The 22515-nt window shown below is 34.1% G+C and overlaps 2 protein-coding genes across 2 annotated transcripts; both read right to left on the minus strand.

The window, feature by feature from the left end:
- Positions 1–4901: 4901 nt before the first annotated feature.
- Positions 4902–9081, minus strand: LOC129303520 (protein PHOX1-like). Its single transcript, XM_054942896.1, is given in 5 exon segments — positions 4902–5242; positions 6196–6435; positions 6522–6746; positions 6749–7390; positions 7393–9081. Coding segments are annotated over 4 exon segments (2106 nt in total). The 5' UTR covers positions 8483–9081; the 3' UTR covers positions 4902–5242; positions 6196–6286.
- A 3761-nt stretch (positions 9082–12842) lies between these two features.
- LOC129303995 (uncharacterized) lies at positions 12843–13926 on the minus strand. The gene has a single exon (XM_054943606.1). It carries the CDS (start codon positions 13800–13802, stop codon positions 13146–13148), a length of 657 nt encoding a protein of 218 aa, XP_054799581.1. The 5' UTR covers positions 13803–13926; the 3' UTR covers positions 12843–13145.
- Between the last annotated feature and the right edge of the window lie 8589 nt (positions 13927–22515).

The raw sequence follows: 22515 nt of genomic DNA on the forward strand, positions 1-22515 counted from the left end.
CTTTCATTATTAAATAATATATATTTTTAAAATTAGTCATTTAAAGTTTAAATGTTTAAATCTTTAATTGTTACAAAATTTAAAATTTAAAACTTATGTGTCAAATATTACTACTCACCGTATGCCATATAACTATTTAAATGAGCATATTTAAATAGATATTTTTAAACTACCCAAATGGCATATAAATAAATAAATGAATATATATATATATATATATATATTTGACTCGGTCAGAATCAACTAAGCTCAGTATTAAAAAATAGAGATAAAAGGAAAGCTAATATTTATTCATTTCTTTAGAAAGCTTCTAATCATTCTTATGGTATTGTGAGATTTTTTTTTTTTTTTCCTTTTTGCTCGGGTCATTTTAGCTTAAGAATGTTTTTTTTTTTTTTTTTTTTAGCATTCTTCAGCTCAAGACTTGAATGAGGAGACTAAGATACTCTTTACCATCAAGCCCAAAGTTAAAATGGCAAGTTTTCAGTTTACTGTCAGCGTGGATGTTAGCATGTACTAGAAACTAATGGAAATTTTATCAAAAATAAATAAACATATGGAAATTGTTTGGCCTAAAACAATTCAATTTACTCCAGTTATAAATGCCGATTCCCTTAATACAAGAAGAAGCTTAAAAAGGGGGAAAACCCTAAATCACATCAGATTCTGATTGCCCCTCAATTTACATTCAGAAGCTCAATTTCACCACAAGAATGACAAACCTTGTAGATGATTCTCCCGAGCCTTCATGCTGCATCCTGCCGTTACTGTTGCCTACCATTGTCGAAGACATGCCACTTGACCGGAGAGATGACACTGATGAAGCAAAGACCCTCCTATATTGTGATGAAGCAGAAGAGAAACCATCCCCCCTTTTGTTGCACCTACTTCCAGGTTTGTTCTTGGTATATGACTAACAATCTAATTAGATCATATATATATTTAATTAATATTTTATTTTTGAAAAAGATATAATGATTAACAAATTTATAGAGTATAATAACTATTTAAATATTGAATTTAGCTCATTTAAATAAAATATGTTTAAACTACAGTTATGCCATCTAAATTTTACTTCAATTATTAGATAATATATATTTTTTAAAATTAGTCATTTAAACATATGCCATGTGATTGCCATTTGCCTCCTATACCTTCCCTTAATATGGTTATCCCCCTCAACTCGCAACTTACCTATTAAAGTTATCTCCAATGAACCCAAGACATGAGAGGTTATCATGAGTTTAGCTTTTTGCATTGATATATTGCACACAAACAGGCAATCTTATTTCTATGTTGGCCTTCTATTGTTGCATTCAAAACTTCAATGTCTCACATGGAAACCTTTCATTGTGCGAGATATTGATAGCACTCGTAAATAATGAAAATCAAAGTTTGAATAGTCCAATTATAGTCTCTGACTGCTGCTAAGATGCAAAATGATGATTCTACCATTGATATGATTTTCCAAGATGGATCGGTATATGCTTTATCTATTTATGAATATTATATATATATATATATATATATTGACTAAAAAATATTGTGATATATCAATATTAATTAATATTAATATATCATAATTAATATTAATATTAAAAATGTACTTTTTGTCAAAAATTACTATCGTTTCAATTCTTCATTCCTTCATTCCAACCCACTAGCTTCCTTTATTGTTGTGCACGCAAAGGACTACATATGAGTATGTCATTTTCTCTGTTTTTAATGTCAGCGTATGTTTCCTTTCACATCCATTTATTTCAATTTTATTTCACTATTTGTAATCAATTCAAAAGAACATTTATTTCTTTATTCTCACTCATGCAAATGAGTTCATTTATTTTATTTCTTATCATGTGGGTCTCTAACCATTAATAATATATTTTTGGATACATATAGGTTGCAGGCCATGAACATTGATATGGGTGAAGAACCCTCCCATTTGTCTAACAAGACAATCTTAAAAAACAAGGACGACATTTTGAAATGTGAAGATAGGAGAAATATGGATGACCTTCAAGATGGTCCCATTATAAATTGGACATCATTTATTAGTCTTCTAATTAGATAAAAATGTTACAACATTGTTTTATTTAAATACGTGATTCTAGGATGCTAAAGTTGTAACATTGGCTACTATAGCCAGTGTGGACCTAGAATGTGGATTGTATTATAATGGATACATCACCTATGTTAAGAAAGCTCTTCCTGATGGAGACTCTCTTTTTTTTGTGATAAATGTCAGAAAAAGATTTCTCATGTGATTCCTCAATATATATGTAGCATATATTAAATTTTATTTCATACATTGATGGAAATGTATGTAATTTTGATTTAGCATTACTTTGCCTATATTTTTTCAAGATACCATTAACCTTGTCATGTCTTAAATTCTTCTGGGTCAATTGATTTAGTGATATTTGATCACGAAGTTTTTGAATTTTTGAAAATCTCAACTAAAGATCTTATAGATAAAGTTGAAAATGTGAGTCATGTTATTGTGCTTTGAAACTTCTTTTTGATGTCCTTATATTTCTTCTTTGAGCTGTGTGTTCAATTCTAATAGATTACTCATATTACCTTTTCTTATAAGGTTACTGGTGATAGTTATCAGAAGACTTTCTTAATGGATCAGTTTGTGGGTGTGTGGTAATTGGGATGACTGATAATGAGAATATCATTAAATTATATCTTCAAGAATTGGGAAAGCTAAGATACCCTACCAAAGATGTGGCTTTTGAAAAGGAATTAGTCTTTTTAATACATGCAAATTCTTAAGTTCTTTGTTATGTTCACTGCTATTCATTTTTATTGATATTATGTTATGGCATTTTATTTGCAAGAGCTAGAGTTGTCTATGAAAGATTTGAATGTGAAACTTTATCAAATCGCACTCTCATTGATATGATCAAAGCTGAATCTTCAAATGAAGTAGAAGATAAGCCAGTACCTAAAGCTAATAGATGTTCTTTGAAAAAGAAAATAACTTAGCAAATCTTACTCCCATTGGTATGGCCGAAGTTAATCCTCAAATGAATTAAAACAAGACAATCCGACTCCTAAAGCTAATAGATGTCCTTTGAAGAAGAAAATAACTTCATCAAGTCTCACTTCCATTGACATGGTTGAAGATGGGTCTTCAAATGAAGTAGAGAAAGAGGGGCTAACAACTGAAGCTAAGAGATTTTCTTTGAAAAAGAAAATAAAGGTGGAGTGTGATGATTAAGAATGGACGATAATTTTTTATGTTAAATTTTATTTTATTTTTTGTTTAGCATTTGGAGTTATAATGTTATCTGCTTTATGTAATCATGTTGTTATTGTCCAACTTTAATTTGAAGTTTTTAATTATTCACTTCTACAAACCTTGACATTATGCATCACTTACTTCCCTCTTCAAAACTCACTTTGTCCATTCTTTTTTTTTTTTAACAAAAACTCACGTGTATTGTGTACCATCTCTTTGATTTTAGATATATTTTTGATTTTACATGGCAAAATGAAGTTATTTTAGCCATGTATTGCCTCATATAAAGTCTCTTATATTTTTTTTCTTATCATGTTACTTGTTTCTATTTAACTTCCATAATTCTATAAATCATTCAATTGATTCTAATCACCTTTAATATAATGTGGATCATTCAAATCAAATTTGGAATCAAAATAAATACATTTAGAATATAATTCAATCACTCCAAACTAAGAAGAAATGTCATTATTTTTAGGGAGAATTACAACCAGGTCCTACATAAGAAAATTAATTATTATAAGGTTCATTAGTAATTGAATTAAACTGCATTGACAACTGATTATGTTGTTAATACAGTTTAGTTTAGTTGTCAATAAACTTTACAGTAATTAATTTTTTTGTGTGAGATTTCAATATAATTCTCCTTTATTGTACAAAAATGCATGTTCTTTTGCTTATATATCATGCAATAACTTATAAAATTCACATTGATCTACAAGCTAATTATTTAATATAGCATTATTGCTAATCACATCCAATAGTCTCACCCGGTGCATCGCATGAGTTACACACTAAGTTTTTATAAAATCTAAAAAATTGAAAATCACTTCATTCTCTTCCTTACACTTTCCTTGTCTTAATTGCATATTGGGATAAACCAAATAAAATTGGATATTATTATTATTATAGAATTCATAGACTCGATTGGGAGTTTATAACTGGTCATTAGGTTAGGCAAAGATGATATGGGGATAATCAATTAAAAAAATGTTTTCCATTTTTGTCTTTAATATTAAATAAAATCAATTTCAATCATAAAAATTTTGGTAAGATTCGCGTTCTCTTCTTAAGCTTTGGGTATTTTTGAACAAAATAATAATGACAAATAATTATTTTCAACAGCACATCTAAAATATAGAATAAAATTATTTACCAAAAATATATACATAAAGTGAAAATACTTAATCAAGAAGTAATAATCTATCCTTAAGGTTAAAAACAATTTTCAATATAATCTTTCTCCTGACTGACTGTACGAACTACGAAGCGATCTCCAAAACCAGGGTTAGATGAATAGTATGTTGTATTCCAGCCAAAAAATAAAACATAGTATGCCTTCCATCTTAAATTATAAGATATTTTTAAATAAAATCTCACACACCAACAAAGTTCATTAAATATACTTTACAATCTTACTCTTTCACAATAAAAATATAAACTTTTAAAAATGTCATTCATTTAATACTTAATTGATGAAAGAATATTAAAAAAAATAATATATGAAAAGTATAATATTAAAAAAGTATCATTTAATAAAATTTTATTTTTATTAAAGTATTTTACATTTTAAAATGCTGAATCTTTTCAAAAAGTATCTTATAATTTGAAATGAGGAGAGTATAACTTATGAACATATATTTGATGATATCGATAACCTTAATAAGAGAAGTATTTATTCTCATTCTTCTAAAAAAACATACAGTATTCTCAATCCTGCCATATACCACCCATAGATAGTTACAATTTACCAAACAATCTTGACCCCAATTATGCGGCAAACTGACAAAGCAAATCGTTCACCCGCTATCTCAAAACGACAAATGAAATCATTGCGCACCGACACTACAAGTTTACCTGTTTAAGGAATAGCAACCTCGCAGCAAGCCTTCCCTCAAGTACACAACACAACCAACACGAGAACAAAATACAATCATAGCTCCAACCATTGGGCTACACAAAGCACTCTTGACAAGAACCAAAAAAAGAAAAAACCTGCAATTAAAAGACAAGCAATCCATTCAGTATTCAGCACACATCTCATGATTTTAACAGCGCTAAAATTGAAAAACACAGAATAAGGAAAAGCGAGTTGTTCTTCATAAGTTAAAAAGCTGGTGTTCTTTGCGATAAAAGACTAGAAAGACTTAAGCTCAGCAACAACATTCCAATGAAAACGGACCATGTGTTAACAAATTATCTGTACATTGCACAAGCACACAAATTAAAGACCATAACTCCACTATGTTTCTGTATTACCCTAGAAAACAGAGCATCGACGTGGTTCCCACAAATGTTGTTAATCAACACAATGCACTTCCTCTTGCATTGCCAAAAGTATAAAAGCTCACGACTTCAGATGCAACATATTTTTCCAATGATGTTTCAAAAGATGATTAATCCATGAACGCACAAAAGCCTGTCAACTTAAACTAATTGGTAGATAGAAAAACTTTTCATAGCAGCCTGAAAAATCAGATCACAAACAGGACATTTGAACTTCTCCCACACCCGAGGGCAACTCTTGACAGAACCTTGACGTGACAACATCACGGTCTTAAAATAACTAAAACAAGATTCTGAACAGGTTCCACAGGATTAAGATCAACAGAATGCAATTGAGTTGACATTATGATGTATGAGCAATTCACGAATTGCCTAATTGCCAATGCACGAAAATGAAGAGTTATTTAACTTCTATCGTAATGCAATTTCTCAACAACATTCTGTGATTTTATCTTTGGGAATCCAACAGATCCTATTGAGTTCACCAGAAGGATATACAGAAATATTTCAGAACAGGAAATGCATCTCAAAATTTCAAACGTTCAATTGTCCATGAAAACACAATTTCAGTTACCATCACTACTCCTTTCATGAATGCTACTAACTCCAAATACCTTTTGGGAACAACTGCGAAGTTAGGAATAAGAGGCAGTCTCATTTACCTGTTTTAAATGGGATGAAAGGCCTTCACAAATATCAAGAAACAGAAGCATTAATTATGCCTCTAAAGAATTTCAAGCTCAAGAAGAAAACTCAAAAATGCTCCAAGATGTGAAGAAGTTTCGGAACACGCCGCCGGAACATTGGTTCGAGACGAAATGATGGTACACCAAAGTGCCACCTCTGGGCATCATACATTTCATTCCATGCCTGTACTATTTCATCAATTTTGAACCCCAAGCCTGTAGTTGTGAAAATTGTCAGTTCTATTTTCCAATCCTGAAGAACAATAAGTGAAATATACACAATCATTTTCCACATCCCATACCTTCTAGTGCTGTGTGATTGGAACAATGATTCTTTACCATGACCCCTATGTCCGTTGGAGAAGCTCCGGCAAGTTCAAACTTCTCAACTGCAACCTCCAAACATTCCTCCCATGATGGCAAGCCTATCTTATATTCCACAACAGAACGCTCATACAATATAGTGCCCCATAAAATATATATTTGTGACTTCACGCTTGCAGCCTGCTCTGCAGCTTCATCAGAAAAATATCCTTGAGGAGATCTCCTAAACCCATTTTTTCCAACTGCACTTTATATTTATCTAATTTGGATAGCCCATTTAAGCGCTGCTCTTCAATCTCTTCCCACATCAGCATGCCTCTATCCATGCTGTCCTCTGCCTTGTTGTATAGTTGTAAAACCTCACTGGAAGGGCCATCCTCTAAATTCATTTTGCATGCCGTTGCATAATACCAGCAGAGCTTTGCTTGCTCAAATTGCTGGTGCCCAAGTGCCAGAAATCCCTCATAGAAGTCTGGTTTGATTTTCAAGGCTTCTTCATATCTCATCTCTGCTTTCTTGTACTCCTTTCTTGCCCACTCATATGCAGCTTTAAAACCCTCATAAGCAGATTCTTTTGACCCGTCCTCTGAGATGGAAACACGTCTCCTTGCCCTGGACATGTGAACATTCCCCCAATTAAATAATGCTAAAGCTGCCATCTCTTGAAATTTATCTGCAGCGATTTGAAAAAGCTCTTGAGCATCGTCACTTGTTACCACATCCTCCAAGGCTTCTGAATATAGCTTCATTCCAACCTCATGCATATCCAAATATGAATCAGAGTCAAACCCGACATGGTTCTTGAACATCCTAGCAAACTGGATTATCCAATCCTCCACACTAGTCAGTTTATTTGCTAATCCTTGCCTGCTTCTGTTGGCCCATGCTCAATACCATCACCTAGCATCTCATCCCCATTGGTTATTCCATCGTAAGTTGGTTCCTCCTCTGGATTGACTTCAGCAATATAGAGTCGAAGAGAACCCAAGACATCACCTGAAGATTCAGCTAATCTTAATTCATCGGTAGTCGTGATAGTAACCAAATCACCTTCTTGATCCCTATACTTAACAAGAACACCCTTCAATCCAGGGAATCGATCCTTAATTATATCCCTCACCAATCTCATGCTACAATTCAATGGCAACTGCGCCCACCTTATATCCTCTCCAAATACCAACTTCACCGTCCTTGCGACTACTTTTTCTTCCTTAACAGGCGCCAGATCCACTTCTTTTTTCGCTATTGTCTTTGTCACCACTTCTTTATCTTTAACTGCATTCGCATTATCCTCAAGAATCACCTTATCCTTTGCCTTGCCCTCACTTTTTTTGCTTTTCTTTTTCTTTAGTTTTTCTCGTACCACTTTACGCATAGGAGCAGTGGTAGGCTGCTCTAAACTTGCCAAATCTTTGTCATCAATAGTGATGCCCTTTTCTTCCATGGTCTTTTTCAAACTCCCGAGAATCTCCAATGCATTAAGATTATTAGGCTCCACGCTCAAAACAAAGTTAACATCTCCAAGTGCATAATCGAATCGATTCAATGCTTCATAGCACTTTGCTCTTCTCAATAGAGCCTTGCTATATCTGGGTGATACTTCGAGAGCTAAATTACATTCAGTAATTGCTCGCGGGTACTCTCCAAGACCGAGCTGCATATAACACGCAGCCATATTGGTGCGCAAGTGTGCCACGTCTATGTGGTTTCCGGGAAGAAGCTTGAGGGCCTTTTCATACTTCAACATAGCCCCTTCGTGGTCCCTCTTCTGAAAGAGTCTATTGCCTTCTTCCTTGAGATCTTGTGACATGTTGATGAAGATTGCTGTGTCTTCGTCGAAAGCTTTGGAAGTCCTCTCAGCGGGCTTGCTCGGCTTGCCGCTCGCATTTGCAGCCTTCTGTGTTGCAGGATCCTTCTTCTTACCGGTGGGCTTCCCCATTGATAGTTACCAAAAAAACAAACAAAACGAAAGTATCCCCCAATATCAAAGTCCTACAAGTTCTGATTATAATCACAACCCTGACTCTTTCGGCCAAACCACACAGAAAAAAAAATATATGAAATCCCAAAACTGAATACAACAGAAAGTAGCGAAGAGCCAATAACACGAAAAAGTAGAAGGAAAAAAAATGGAACAAATACTCTTATATTCTAACCTCGAACTACTTTAATCAATCAAGAAATAGACAGAAAAACTTATCACAGGACAGGAGTTTATTATTGGGAAGGAAAGAACCCCCGGATGGGGGGATGGGGAATGACACTCTGTTTCGAGCTTCGGGCCTGTTTTATCTCCTTTGTCCGAATCAGTTCAGCTAGACTAATCCAGAAAGAATCAAAGAAGAAAATCGCAACAAAATGAAAAGTTTGGAAGTGTTATATTGGTGTAATCTTTATTACAAGGAGAGAGGAGAGAAAGCGTCAATGGTGTCTGGGTTGGGGAGTAAATGCGAAAGAATGTCCAGGTACTCCGCCTTCGTGCTAGGGTTTGCTTTTGCACAAGTCAACGCTGGCAGACGAACGAAGAATTCTACTTTGCCCCGAAGGCGCGTGTAACTGCAAGGCCATCGTAGCATTGAATTGATAAGATAAAAATAAAATTAAAAATAAAATTTTAATTTAAATATAATTGATATGTAAGAGCTATTTTTAAAAAAATTTTATTGAAATAAGAATTCAATTTCATCATATTGATCATGGAATTGAGTTTTAATTTTCTTGAAAATTCAATTTGTGAGTCCTATTATTTTCATCTTTTTTATTTATTTATAAAAGATAGATCTTTTTAATTTAAAAAAAAAAGTAATTTAGCTTTTTTCTATTTTAAGTACATATAAAATTAATATTATAGTTAAAATTTTATCTTCATACCTTAAATACACTTTTAAAACTTCAATTCTATTTTAATTTTAATTTTAATTCTATTAAAACTCTCCCATGTCTAAGTGCATTGAAAGTTTGGAACAAATGTGAGCAATAAAAAATGTAAAACATAATATGGCGTCAAAAGAGAAAGATAGTGGGTCCCAACAAGATTCCCCAGGAAGGAGGTCTACGGAAATGGTAAAAGACAGAAACATGGTCTCCGTAAAATTTCGGCATCGTATCCTTGATTTGTATTCAGTTTTTTTTTTTTTGGTTCAACAACTTTTTGTATTCAGTTTTATTTTTATTTTTTTGATAGCAAAAAAAAAAAACAGATTTTTTAACTTTTACAAAAGCTTAATTTAATTGTTTTTCTTATTAGTACTGACATCTAAATAACTGCAGAAATAGCCCATTCTTAATTAATATGTGATAATTAGATTATGAAAACATGATATTTTTATCTAACACAATAAAATTGATAAATTAATACACACAGATTCGTGTGAAAAAAATATAAAATTGATTCGAAACCTGCGAAGGAAAAAGTAATTGTGTGTTAAATTTGTTGATTGTGCAGGGGAATTTGGTCCCCTGGCAAAAATCCGATGAGATAGGGGGGTTGGATTTGAGTAGAGAGTGACAAGCTGAAATTTACAATAGCAATTTGCAAGAAACTCAATCCGATTGTCCCCATCATCTCTAGACTTAACCAGGAAGCCACCACTGGTTACCAAATATTCTTGTGCAAGCTGCTCACTCTCCAGAATCCAGATCTGTCGTCTTCTTCTTTTTTTCTTAATTGACACCGTAGCATCCTTCTGCTTTACATTCAAGCCTCACACCTCTTAGTGTTGAAGGAATGGGCTATGAACAGGCACACGCGCGCATGTGTCTGTTCAAACATGAAGGCCAACCTAATTAACTTAAGGAATAGGAAGGCAACATGTTTTTGAAGTCCTGCAACGTCATGTTTCCACCCTTCAAATAACCACCATCATAAATTAATCAGTTCACCAACCTCTTCATTCTCATTCATGTCGGCAGAAGCAAACAGCATCAGAGTTCCTGTCCGTGTGCGTGTGAAATGAAAATTCAAGAGGAATTGTGTTTGCAATTGTCATGAATGGTACCTAGGTTAATGCTACTGTTTAGCTGCCTGAGGGGAGATAAAGGAGAGTAAGTTCAAACACATAGGATAAATCATCAGAAAGGGAAAAGTTAGTTGCTACACAGACTTCTATCCTTGTCATTTTCCCTCTTCTGTTAGATACCATGACCAATTGGCATTACATCTCTCACACTGCCACAAATTAACGGTGTAAAACTGAGCCATCTGCATCATACTCTGTGTAGTTCTCATATTCGTAACCAGGAGGGAAGAGACTTCAATGTTATTTTTGAAGTAGGTGGAATGTAATGAAGGACTGAGGTTGAAATCACAATGTTGAAGGTGGAGTTACAACTGTCCAAACCTGAAAGCCTAAAAAAGCCCAATATGTACGAGAAGAGGAACCTTTCGGATGGCCACAACGCCGCCAGCGGTCGAAAGGGGCCCGCGAGTGCAAGCATTCCAAAGGACAACTATATACCTTAGATTTAATCTTGACTGTTTCCGATATAATTAGCCAGCCACATGTCCACGCTGGTTGTCCCGTGAGTCGGTGGGTACAGGGAATATCACCAGAGAGCTTTAAGTACCCGAGAATCTGATTTGTGTTTTGTTTACCTAAGAGATAAAAAAGAGAAGAAACAGTATGTGCATAAAACACTGTGACTAGAAACAAAGATGAGAGTAGAGGAGGAGTGGATAAGATGTGTGTCCACCTCCACACTGACCACCGTGCCCAATAATGGAATGGAAGGACCACAATCCTCACGTTACTCGTCGCCGCCTCTCTCGAATTATTTGGTGCCTTCTCTCCTCCTCAATTCCTCACCCTTCTTGCCTCTCATTCAGAGCAGAAATTTCTCCTTCCTTGCCATTCCCTTGTTATGCTGCTAAGATTTACATTCTAGAAAATAGAAATTGATGTGTCAACGTGTGCATTGTGGGATAGGGATTTATGTTATATGTGTGGTGGCTTTTCTTTGCAAATTCAGGTTTTTGTATTTAGTCAAAAAAAAAAATGACAGCAAGGAATAGGATACGGGATACCATTCTGGTAACCACGCCATATGTATGGAGGGTGACTTCAAGACGAGTCTTCTAGGGTCCACCTTTTATTTTTCAAACCGCCACACGTCCCACGCCACTTTCCGTTGGCAAATTGTAGTGGCCAGCGAACGTGTGATCCAACATGCTACATGCGTCTCATTACTCATTCCAAATTTTCACCACCTTACCGTTCAACAGTCACTCACTTGCACTGCCTTCTCAATTTCGTCAACTTTCACCTGACTTTCCCCTCCCAAAATTCATGCCACTTCCCATTTCTTTTTATGGTTTGGATGGAAATATAATCAACGAATACATTATCACGTTTACAGACCATTCAGCTTTTTCGCCCTGAATTTCGTGTGCTGCTCAGTGTCCCTCCCCTCGCATCGCTTCATTATTTATGACATCTGTGGTAAAATGATTTTTCATCATGCTCAGAGCTCAGTAATCAAAACCACAATACGAGCCAGCTGGCCTGGTTTTGTGTCATTTCACTCTCTGCGTCAACTTTTCCACTCGAATATTCTCAAATCTCAATTTGTTATTCCCTCCCTCGTTTCCCACTTCGAATTCTTTTTCCGTGAATGGCCAATTTACAATTCAAACCATTACATTAACCTTTTTCTTGTTCTATTTTTTATTTAACCAAACTTTTTCTTTTTTTTTTTCATTTGGAAGTTAATAGTAATACCATCACTAATTCCATATTTTACTAATATCTTTTATTTCGTTTGATACTGCCATCTGAATTTTCCCTTTTTTCTTTTTTTTTTGGTTATTTGTAATATGTCGCCTTCAAGATCAAGATGGTGTCGAATAGATGGAATCCATTTCCCGTGCCGAACACGAAGCCGATCTCCAGCTGCTGCACCGCTTGCTAAAAAATAAATGCAATTAAAGAATTAAACAATTTCAAGCCAAAATTAAAGAAAATACTGCAAAAGATGCTTACCTGTCACAAATAGCATCTGCACGCAACAAACAATGACGGAGATTCATCGGCGATACGGAAAACAGGACCCGAATACGGGGATACGAGCGACAGAGCCACCAGACGGAACGGCAAACATAACGGAATCGCTGCGCTGCAAAGAATAACGAAATGGATCACGCACTTCAACAAAGATGTTTACGATTTTAAATTTTATCATACCAAGCATCAGCTACGATGTTTGCGATTTTAAATTTTATCATGCCAAACAATCTTTAGGTTCTAGTTTTTATTACTGGGATCGAAGAATTGACCCCAAGTTAACTGAAATGCGACTTAAAGTTATATTTGAACTTCGATTTAGTGAAAGAGAAAAAGAGTCCACAAAACTCCTTCCATAGCTAATGGTATGTACAAAAAGGATCTATCTGGGTCCAGTCCCAAAGATCTATTGCGGAACCCTTTGGGAATTCCGAGAACGACCCGAACGTTGACTTCACCCGACAATGCTCGGGACGACGAAAGCAAAACTCGCCGGAGAGAACTCGCGCGACAATGTCTCGCCATGTAATACCACCATCCGATTTGATCTCCGACGGCGTATGTCAAAGCGGACAAACACGAATGAACCTGTCAAGTTAAAAATCAGAGATCCTCTGTCTTGGACATGATCGAAAGACGACTGGATCGGGGCTCAAACGCCGCTCTCCTTCTCAGCTGATGGGAAGAAGGCCGAATCAAAGCGGTCAATGCTCTTTTAACCCACTCGCCTTCCACTCCACCTATTCTCACCAAGGAGTTCTTCATCGCCGATCTGCGCATGTTCAGCCGATTAGACGGGTATGAGTCGGCGTGATTGCTGCCGTTATGGTTTGCCATATTCCTGTGAAGGCTGCATCTAAACGAACCCGGATGTGACGTGGGCGAACACATACAAGTCTTTTTCTGGAGCGAGATGGGATGGTTATTCTTACTGATGACATGATTGGAGATGGATCGATTGGGAGAGATGGAGCGCTGATCGATTGAGAATCGAACGGCAGAAGACGGAGACGTAGAGGTATACAAATTGACCCGCGTAGGAGAAGCGGAGCGATGATGGATGTGATGCTGATGGTGTTGGGTTTTTGTGAAGAAAGTGGAACAGGGGGATGAGAAAGCAGAACTCGAAGAGGAAGCGAAAGCAGATGATGGCGTATGAAAGGGTGTATTAGAGGTGGAGTAAGAGCAGAATCTTCCAGAGGGTGAGGACGATCGAAGCACCGGTCCGCTCGATCTTGTTCTGGAAGATGAGGTAGCCATTTTCTGGGCAGAAGAAATAAAAGAAAGCAAAATTAGAAAAATATTAAAAAAGAAGAAGAAGAAGAAGAAGAATGGTGGAATATCTACTTCCTCAAAGATCCCTCGAGGGAAGTTGGTTTGGCAAACCTAGCGAGTCTCGGAGGCGGTTTATATAGCGGTCTGCGGAAAAGGGTGAACGGTAATATCCCGGAGAATACAGGGGCGTTAAGGACTTAGAGAGTCGGCGTTAACTAACTCAACCATAGTTAAAGAAGGGTTTGTTAAATAAGGAGATCGGGGGAGTGGTGTGGATTATGATCCAACGGCTGGAGCGAGATAGACTGCACAAAAGGACGTCGATGGAACAGCGTTCCCAGGGGAGACCCAAAGGCTGCCACGTATAAGATTATTTACTGTACTCGTATTGTTCAAGAACCCGCTGAGGGGGACGGGAATGCGCGAGATGCCACATTGTCGATCAGTAATAACAACACGCCACCTATACATAACTTTCCTCCACACTTTCTGTGATTTGCCTTGAAAATTTAGGGAAATAACTGCTGTGTCGTCTCCCGGACCACCGAACATCTACATTCTCCTCGTATGCTTTTACCCATTTTTTCCCAACATTTTAAGTTCTTAACGGAACAATGCTTAGGCCATCTAAAAAAACTAAAAACTTCCTCACAATATTATGCTACATGCTAAATTACTTATATTTTGCCCTAAAAAAGAAAATGCCATTGATATCTTCAACGCCTCAACGGCCCTGTTTTAATAACGTGGACAGGTGAACAAGATTAGCAGGGAGGTTTCGGGTAAGTGAATATAATTATATATATTTTTTATTAAATGATCGTACGGGGAGAATTGTAAAACCCAGTCATTTTCAATTGTGGTGTTGAAAGTTGTATGTACATTTGTAAAGCTAATACAAGTAGAACCAAGGTGCATTTGAAAAACGAGACGTAATACTGTTTGTGACTTGAAACGTAATTTGTTGCAGCTTTTATATTATACGTAAATATACAGCAGATTACTAACAAAGAGTTTTTTTAATTGATTAAACAAAAAAATCGCGGGAGATGCGAAGGCGGGGTAGTCAGGGTATGAGATGAGAGGTTGAAGATACAGAAAATTAATGAAAGGAGGAGCCTGTGGACTATGGAACTGGGTAGGGTGGTAGCGGATTTGTTGGACTCGTTCACCTGCACTAGTCTGCCAATTCAACTCAATCAGTTGACTTTGGAAGTTGCTTATTTAACTTGACAATAAATTTTTCTTTATTTAGAACCAGAATAAAGTATAATAATTAATAACAGGATAAATTACGCATTACTCCCATAAATTTTAAGTTACATACACATAATCTTTCTAACTTTTAAAATTTTATAATAAACCCCTATTAACTTTATATTTATACAAATAATTCTATATGATTAATTATTATATATAACTTAAATTTTAGGATTATCTATATATCAATCAAAGTTTGAGGGCTTAAATATATATAAAAATAAAGTTTACAGAGTTATATAATTAACGACTGGAAGTTATTTACACAAACCTCAAAGTTTAAAAATGTTTATTATTAAATTTTAAGTGTTATGAAGGTTATTTATACATGGTTTTAAGTTTAGATAAGTTTTGCATAATTTAACCTTAATAATATTTCTCATACGCCACAACGTGTGAATACTATTAATAAACGTAATCATTCTCAAGATTTTAACATGATTCTGTAATAAAATGATTTTATGATATTAATTCAATTTTTGGCCAAAAATAGCCTTGATATATAAGCATGACATCGATATTTTTTTCATCATGTTTTAATCCGAAAAATGGATGGTTGAGCTAAATGGATGAAACAGTGACGAAACATAGATCAATGACACAGATTAGAGTGGTTTGATTTATCTACATTAAATTTAAAACAAATCACCTTATTAATTATTTATAAACAATGAATTAATATAGATTATTTAGAGGTTTAGATCTAGTAAAACAAGCTAGTATCTCGTAATACAAAAATTAATGTTTGAATTTTTGTTAAGGCCTATAACTGTGTCTACTATTTCTAATGCTTATTATATCTTGAACATGATTATTTGCAATCAAAAAATTCCGCACATAAAAAAACATCATTTTTTGTGCGAGACATTGATAAAAAAATATTATTTGTCGATAAAGTGTCGTGAAAATTACTTTTTTCTTACTTAGTAAAAGGGTTGGAGGTCAAAGCCAAATAACAGTAACCGCAGGTTGCCGCCGCAGCAAATTTGCAGTTGCGGTTGCGCGGGAATTTTTCATGGAGCGAATCGCGTGCCTTTCACATTCCACTACCACTGTTTCACATTGGCGTCGAGCTTCGTCACCCCTTGTTTGTTTGTTTGTTTGTTTTTTTTTGTTGTAAGCCAGTGGAAATGTTTGGTGCCAATTTATTAAAAACAATAGTTGGCCAAAAAATGTAATGTATAAAATCAAGTGAACGTGGCATGTATGATAACGTTATGGACACCTTAAGTGCCATTTTAAATTTTGATTCTTAAAAATATACATGTTGAGTATCATTTAAGAGAAACTCGTTAAATAGTGATCAAATTCTTCAAAAAATCAGTTTTGTGACTATTGACTGTGAAAATACATTAAAAAATAAAGAAATATTAAAAACACAAAGTAAACACAAGAAATACAAAAGAAAGGAACAAAAATATGGAGAAAAAAAAAATAAAGGAAGGAAATGAAGTAGCAAAAGAAAAATAGAGATTGAGGAGGAGATTATCCAAAACACCTACTTCTAGTAATTCTAACTTTTGAAAACACCATAAAAGTTGATCAAAAGCTTAGTCATGAATGCCTACCACAAGCACCAAAGCTCATAAAAATTATAAACTTTAAAAAATAAGAATAATTTTATTATTCAAATTCAATTTAGGTTACAATGTAGAAATGCACACTTAAAATATACGCAACTCGATAAAACTCAAAAACTCTAATTTAGAAATTCTAATTTAGATGAAAATGCTAATTAAATAATAAAATTTAGCCGCATAATTTAGGAATTGTATCTTTTAATATTATGGGATTATATTATTAGATAAAATTTTAATCTAGAAATAGGAAACAAAGTTTAAGCAGAATATTAAACTAATATTTAAATTATTAAGCTAATCAATCTACTGCAATCAAGGAAAGCATTATCATTCATGCAACCATTCATGTAATTCTTTTATATTCTTAGACCACAGGTTGATTGATAGCCTCTTGACTTTGTTTCATTGCCTTTACATTGAACTTTTTGGTATTTTTTGGCTTGTTGGACATGTAACACCTATACTCTATCACTGTTCTTTAACCCAAAAAAAAAAAAAAAACGCATCTACATCTGGCACCTTGATTTTGCAAGTGGTTTGAAGAAAATGTAAAAATCAAAGACAAATATATGTTCAGTTCTCATAAGATTGACTTAATGATCGGCAGGCTCTTGAAAAAAGAAATTAAAAAAATTAAGTTACAGATATCTATTCACATGGTTAGAGGCAAAAATATTAATTACAATATAAGAGTTATGTGTGAAATTAAAATAAATTATTTGCAATTAAAATTTTTAAATTTATAATTGTGACGTGTCAAACTTCTCCTGATTAATAGCGCCCAATTAAAACCCAATGGTTTGTATGGTTTCCATAACAAAGCAATTCAAAAGGTAAGCACTCGTTTCTTCTGATCCCCGAGATCATAACATTCTAAAAAAAATACTGGCTCTACTTCTATCTAGAGGAGATATTTGGATAGATATTTCAGCGTACATCTTAAAAATGATAACTTGGAAGTAGAGATTGGCTGAGACACACGTGAATAGCATACTCAAGATTAAACCCTGTTATTGGGAGTAAAACCTATGAGCAATCAGGTTCATCGTTCAAAAAATATATATGACAATGACCTTTCTTCCTTCATATATATCAGGCTGAGTGCAAATTAAACGTGTTAATGTCAAGATTACGTCCGAGATCTTTTCCAAATATGAGGGTGGCATTGTCCACTGGCGGCTAGGGGAGCTTGATGTTGATAGAAGCACGCAAACTTGATAAATTTGTTTTTATGTCATGGACAGTAGCCGCTTTGCCCTTCCCTTAATTTTATTTACTCTTTTAATTAACATGATATTTTTATTAAAATTTCATAACCTTATTTATCTATTCTTTTAAAAAACAGTTTATTATAACCTCCTATCTCCTCGTTGTCCTTCGACTAGACAGGAGCTCGAATATCTCCGATCAATGGTCCAGAAGACGAAGAAGATCGGTGGACGCCAACGGGAAATCAAATAGATGGCAGGGGAAATCCAACTGATGGGCGATGGCAGAGCCGGAATCTTGTGTGAAGGGGCAGTGATAAAGCCAAAATCATAAACATAAAGAAAAATTTGTTTGTCTACTTCAAATTCATCCCTTCACTTTCTTTCTTTCTCTTTATTTTTAAGTTCAATCTTCAATTAAAAACTTATAAATATACGATTCTATCATAGCCTTTTATTCAAAAAAAAAAAATAAATACAACGGCCAACAAAAAACATTCAATAAGTTTATTTTTAAGCTTTCAATTTTCATTTTCTATTGCCCTTTTCTAATTGGTCCTTGATTAACATTCAAAATAAGGACGACATGGCTCTAGTTTTAATCAATTAAGTTTTTTTCTAGTATTTAAAAGATTAATTAATAATATAAGTATTTAGATATAGTGAAATTATGAGATAATATTTACTAGTCTTTGTGTTTAAAAAATTAAATAGATCTAGGCTACAAAATAAGATTAAAATGAATTTAAAGTTTAAAATATTAAAATAAAAGAGTGCAAAGTATAAGAAAGAGGGGGTACAAATTGTAAAATATAACAATACATACCCATGCATGTCATTTTCCCCAATGCCCTTCCTCAAATTATGAGTGTTTAACTTGTATTTGTCTTAATCATATCAGGACAGGTCTCATTTCAACTTGAAAATAATCAGGATAAGAAAGGAGTTAAGGATGGGACAAGACGTGAGATTGTCCTCAAAACATCCCCTCTCATCCCGAATATTATATAATTTTAAATATATCAATATATATTAAATTTATTAATTATATCAATATATTTTATGTTTATATTAATTATAATTTCAACACGGGTAATTCTTATTTAAAATTAATAATTTTTATATTAATAATTTTAATGACACAGAATAAGCAGTACAGGGCGATATCTTTATTTATAATATATTAATTATATTAATACAATATATACATATATATTTAATAACTCTTGTTTACAGGGTATTTCTTATTTTATCTTTAAAAGAGTAATTAACTTAACATGTCTCAAATAAAGAAGAATAACAATGACTTAATATTGTACTTAGCTTGTCTGTTGTTATTATAGCCTAAAGATAACTTATAATTGTTATTATAATACATTATATACTTGTAATTGTAATTGATATAATTCAATAAATTGTTATAATTTATATACTTGTATTATTTTAATTTTTAATTTAATAAATTATGTGATTTAAAATTTTAATATTATTATTATTATTATTATCTAGATCTTTTTTTTATAATGTCAAATTTATTGGGACTGTGAGATGTCCCAATTCATTTCAACTCCTAACAAGAGGGACTATCTTGAGAATGAGATGAGACACCAGATGAAAATTTAATTTTAATTTTAATTTTTTTTTTTTTGAGATGGAATACAAGATGAGACTGTTTTGATCCTGTCCTGTCCTACGGACATCCTTACCTCAAATACATGTGGTGTCCAACAATGCACAAGAAAGCAGGGGCACGTGAAGGTGAAAAGGACCAGAAATGTGCAAAACGCTACTTCTCAATATAAAACAGGGGATTCTTGATTCCATCGATAACAATTGACTCCGATTGATTCCGACACAGTTGCATAAGTATTTCATTGTTTGGATCTGACCAAGCAAGTTTTCCTGCGCGGTCTTGTTCTTAGCTTGTCCTGCATTTTTATTTAATGGAGTAAACCATCCGTATACATCAATCCTGTATCGAAACACCCACCCCCCCAAAAAAAGAAAAAAAAAAAAAAAGCAAGCCGGGAGAGCCTTATCCTGAAGAAAAATAATTTTGAAGTTTTTGTGGTCGTCGACCTGGAGGATAGGCTGCGAGCAAGAGGAACAAGTTGATTATAGTGGGGTGTTATAGCCACGTTCTGGGTTTGAATAATGCATGATAATTCGGGGAACAAGGTCAGGCTTCTAAAATTTTCACGCAGCAAAGTAAAATGCTTTTAATATCAAAACAAGCAGGGCATGTTGAGTAATGATGTAGATACATGAAGACACTGGCCTTTCTTTCTTGTGGGAAGAATGGGTGATTGGAAGAACATCAAAGTCAGTTAATGAGGAAAAGACGCGCAAGCTTCAAGTGTACAGTAAATATGAAAGCGAAGGAGGCTGTTTCATAAATCGGAAAAAGGCGAGCAAAAGTCGGGCACCGGTTCAAGTGTGCAGCAGGGTTCAAAGATGGCAAGTAACGGCCATTGGAAAGGAAGAAATAAATAACACTTTCAGATCATTTATAATAATATAATCAGCATAAGAATTTATAATTAACAAGTTAATATAATTGCACACGAGACTCGCTTTTATTAAAAAATATTATATAAAAGTATAAAACAAAGTATTTACTGAATAATGTAGACCCAATAATAGAACAAGCAGCATCCAAAAAGCACGGCAAACCCAAACATCTAAGCTGCGGTCTACTGTTGATTATGAATACACGGAATTAAAAAGCACATGTTACAAATCTTTTGACTTTGAACAAGAGTTACGTTACGGACCCAGCCCCCAGGAGTCTGGGAGCAACACCTTTCACACGCTTCACTTTCTAATTATCTACACCTGCATGCATCTTTTCCCTGTTTCTAGACAATCTTTCTCTCTTGCCTATCGGTATTCAAAATACTAAACACGCATTAGAAGTTTTGCAAATGATTTCAAAGACAAGACACTTTACCAAAAAAAAAAAATCAGTAATATTAATGTTTTATTTCCATAAATGTCTTTATTAATTTAATTGCGTTGCAAACAGATAATATAAAAAAGAAATTGAAGATAATTAAGGCATGTTGATTTTAATTGGACTGTAATCTTAGAACTAATACTTTTAACCATTTTAATGATACAAACTACTCGGTCGTAAATCATTTTTCCTCAACCAGTGTGCAATAGTTAAAAGTGTAGCATATTAAAGATTGATGGAGAATTATATAAAAATAATTTTGGTGCTGAGCTTTATATATACACCTAAGGTGTTTTTTGCAGCATGTACTTAAATATTTTTTTGAAATTAAATCAAGACATGTAAATTTATTTTGATGTCAAACTATTTTTATTAATATTATGAACTTATTTTGATTTAATCAGACAAGAGTATGTGAAATATGCAAGTGTCATGCGCAGAGCATGTACCAAATTCAGAAAAGAAATTCAAAACCCATTCTTCCCGGTGCAGTTCAGAAAATAAATGTGCCGGGCTTAATGATGTTACTTAAACTAAATTGCAGGCCACCTAAACTTGAGTTGAGGTGTTCAAAAATCAAAACTGGTAAATGACTTTTCTGCTGCTCAGACTGGTCCTCTTTTCGCAGCACGGGAAAAACAGAGGCCTGTCTAACAATGAGGCGCTAATGTAGTGTTCAAATCTATCTTCTAGGTTGTTGTGGGGCCCCATTTTTGGTTCAGAAATCATAACTGGTGGACGCAAGGACGTTCAACAAGGGTTGCTCCTAATATCAAAAGCGCTGCCTTTTCAATTCTTTGATTTTTTTTCTGACATCAATTTACAGAGCAGCACCAAATTACGCGAATCACAGTCCACCTACAAATGTTTCTTTTTGGCCCTCTATGCATCGGTGTCATCAACTCATGATCTAGTGGCCAATCATGTGGAGATATTTTTGGCATCAAATTAGCAAGAAAGCATGGATTAGTTAGGAACTTAGGATAATGGTGGCAAAGTCTCTCCCGCATGATTAGGCTGTGTTTGTTGCAGCTCCATAGACATAGTGCTTTTCCCTTCACATGGGTGCTTCCCACCTTGCGATTAGGATTCTCAATATCACTATTATATACAAAGCTTGTCTCTTAAACTTCATATCCTTTTCCGTTGATAAAATTACTGTCTAACCTATGCTTCCATGTGTCTGGCTTTTACGAAACCCTCACTTTTTTATCTCTAATAATCTTGCCACCCATTTTTTTTTAAAAAAATTATTTGCACACTGAGAATCTTACGTGATTTCCTAGTGAAGGTGAAGGTGCGGCCACGCCTTACTATCAAACTCGCAATAATTTTCACCGTCAAATGACAAAAGTTTGTTACTCATTATCATCAGGTGTCAAACTCTCAGGTTAATTTTTAGAGTTTATTAAATTTATATTTTTAACTTATAAAATTGTGTCAACTCGTTCATAAATTAAGATTAAATGCAACATCAATTAAACTCATGAATTGACTCTTTAAGTCTATTGTTTTTGTGTTTTTAGCTTACAAAATTGTGTAAATTCATTTATAAACTCAGATTAGATACAAATTTAATAACCTCAAATTTTTTAGCAAGTTGAGGGAGCTAGGTATATATAGTATAAAATTCAGATTATAAAACTAATAGGACCTAGTTCAAAAAAAAAACTCAAAAAATAAAAACTAATATT

Source organism: Prosopis cineraria, unplaced genomic scaffold, assembly GCF_029017545.1.
Source record: "Prosopis cineraria cultivar Desert tree isolate PC_DT_omini unplaced genomic scaffold, ASM2901754v1 PC2, whole genome shotgun sequence".
Classification (NCBI taxonomy): Eukaryota; Viridiplantae; Streptophyta; class Magnoliopsida; order Fabales; family Fabaceae; genus Prosopis; species Prosopis cineraria.

Excerpts from the sequence above, each read along its gene's own strand:
- LOC129303995 (XM_054943606.1), bottom strand. The coding sequence starts at position 13,802 with ATGGCTACCTCATCTTCCAGAACAAGATCGAGCGGACCGGTGCTTCGA.